This window comes from Octopus bimaculoides, chromosome 4, assembly GCF_001194135.2.
Source record: "Octopus bimaculoides isolate UCB-OBI-ISO-001 chromosome 4, ASM119413v2, whole genome shotgun sequence".
Classification (NCBI taxonomy): Eukaryota; Metazoa; Mollusca; class Cephalopoda; order Octopoda; family Octopodidae; genus Octopus; species Octopus bimaculoides.
Window position 1 is genome coordinate 92,241,649 of NC_068984.1, and position 2,185 is coordinate 92,243,833.

The window sequence follows — 2,185 nt, forward strand, 5'->3', positions numbered from 1 at the left end:
CACACACACACACACACACACACACACACACACACACACACACACACACGTACTACGTGTAAGTATTATGTTAATATATGTTTTGCACGGGTTTACTGAATTTAGGAAGTGATCTAACTCTTCCACAAGCTTCTAACATGTATGCATGAATGGGCACAGCATGACTGGTTAGTTTAGTAATCACTCCGTGGGCTTGAAGTTCCCAGTTTCGATTCTACTATGTAACAGCTTATGCAAGTGTCATTTTTAAAAACCTTAGGACGCTCCGTCACCTGTTATTGAAACTGTTTATAAGAACATTTTTCCTTGTAATGGAAACTGTAGAAGTCAGTAATTCAAAAGTCCAGCTTTATCACACTCTGTAACATTGATTTTACACGAGAATCACATTTAAAATAGACGTGTCAGAGCATTTGGACCGCTTGGAGGCTATGTTGAAAAATAAACCTCATTTGGTCATATTCCATGAGAGTATCTTCGTCAGCCTATGAACTTTTCAACGGACCGCCGTAGATATAAACTATAGAAAGTAAAATATAAAATTAAATGTAGCAACAAGCGACATTAGAATAAACAAAATATAACAAATAAATAATAAACAACAGATAAAAAAAATCGACATATAACTTAGGAATCACATGCTGGATTACCAACTATACCATTTATGAGATGAAGATATAAAGGATACCTAATTAGAAGGCGCATTATATAGGTTCACATTATTTCTCAATTAATACATACAGCTTTACATCACGTCAGGGGATATGCAACTACATCAGGGTGCTGCTAGAGGCTGACTACGTAACGGGTTTAAAGTATGCGAATGTACGTCTAATATTATGCAAGTACACTAATCTTAGCTCTTTCGATTTATTGAGAACATTCTTTGGATATACAAGGATTTCCCAAAATTCGGCACAGTAAAGCGCGCATCCATTGCTTCTCATTTGAGTATGATGATACTTTTCTTATAATGCTCCAGGCAATGTAGGATTGAATGTTTTATCTTCCAATTCTCAAACTACTCTGAAAAAACAATAATATTTTATATCAATGTGACGTAACAACTGACATGAATACTTTTATTTACTTAGGCTCAAACGCATGTAACTTTAAGTAGAGACTTTACAATCATTATTTTTCCTTAAGAAATCAGGATAACTCTAGTGTTACGTCAAACGTAGAAAAGATGTGGGAAGTTGTAAAAGGAAAATACTAATAATTGGTAAATAAAAAAATATATTTCTTTATACAAAGATAATTATTTCTGCCTCTTGTTGCGATATGGTGAGATTAAATATTCGAAAGAATTTGTGGTCCGTTCTTTATCCAATATAAATTATCATAATATGTTATTGTCTCCTTTTACGTTTTTATGCCACAAAGTAAACAAAACTGTAGATGTGAAAAAGTATGTGAATACATACACACACACACACACACACACACACACACACACACACACACACACACACACACACACACACATACATATATGTATATATAAATACATACATATATTATTTATATTATTATAGGATTGAACGGCAGGAATCCTCTTCCAAGTAAGTTTTAATAATTCTAATGCGCAATCTATACGATCTTTTTGCTCATTCGTTTTTTTCTCTTTTTTTCTCTCTTATTCTTTTACCTCCTCTTCTCCCACTATTCTATCCTATTACTCTGTCACATTCTCTCTCTCACTCCTCCTCCCTTGCTAACGTGGCTCCCACATGACCATCGGCCATATTTCTTTCTTTCTCTCCGTGGTAGCTGGAACAAGGAAGTCGTATTCTTGTTCGTCTCCTATCCTAGCTTGATTTACGTGCTCACCACCACAATCTTGTTTAAGCTTAGCAGCCCTTCCTATTTGTTTTCACTATCTTGTTTGTGTTACCAATTTGACCCTCCGCAAAATCCCAAATTTTATTTAATTTGCTTTGCGGGGACAACTGTTTTATCGAAAGCGTATATTGTTGTTAAATGCTCGAAATACGAGACTAGAAAAACAGCCGACAACTGATGAAGGGTCGTTCTTTATGTTGTTTGTTTTGTTTTCCATTTGTGCCTTTGGTTGTTCGAAAGAATAGTCCATGTTCCACGTACTCGTGATTCTTACTTTTTTGTTGTACACGTTTCGTGACGTCCTGTGCCTACATATGCATATGTATATATATGCGAATAG

At 35.0% G+C, this 2,185-nt stretch overlaps 1 protein-coding gene across 1 annotated transcript in view; it reads left to right on the plus strand.

Moving 5' to 3' along the window:
- The window catches only part of LOC106879865 (cartilage matrix protein), a 54,123-nt gene that overhangs the window by 50,630 nt on the left and 1,308 nt on the right, over positions 1-2,185 (plus strand). Inside the window, exon 13 of the mRNA XM_052967643.1 lies at positions 1,539-1,565. Coding sequence (XP_052823603.1) covers positions 1,539-1,565 — 27 coding nt within the window. The remainder of the gene's footprint in view (positions 1-1,538; positions 1,566-2,185) is intronic.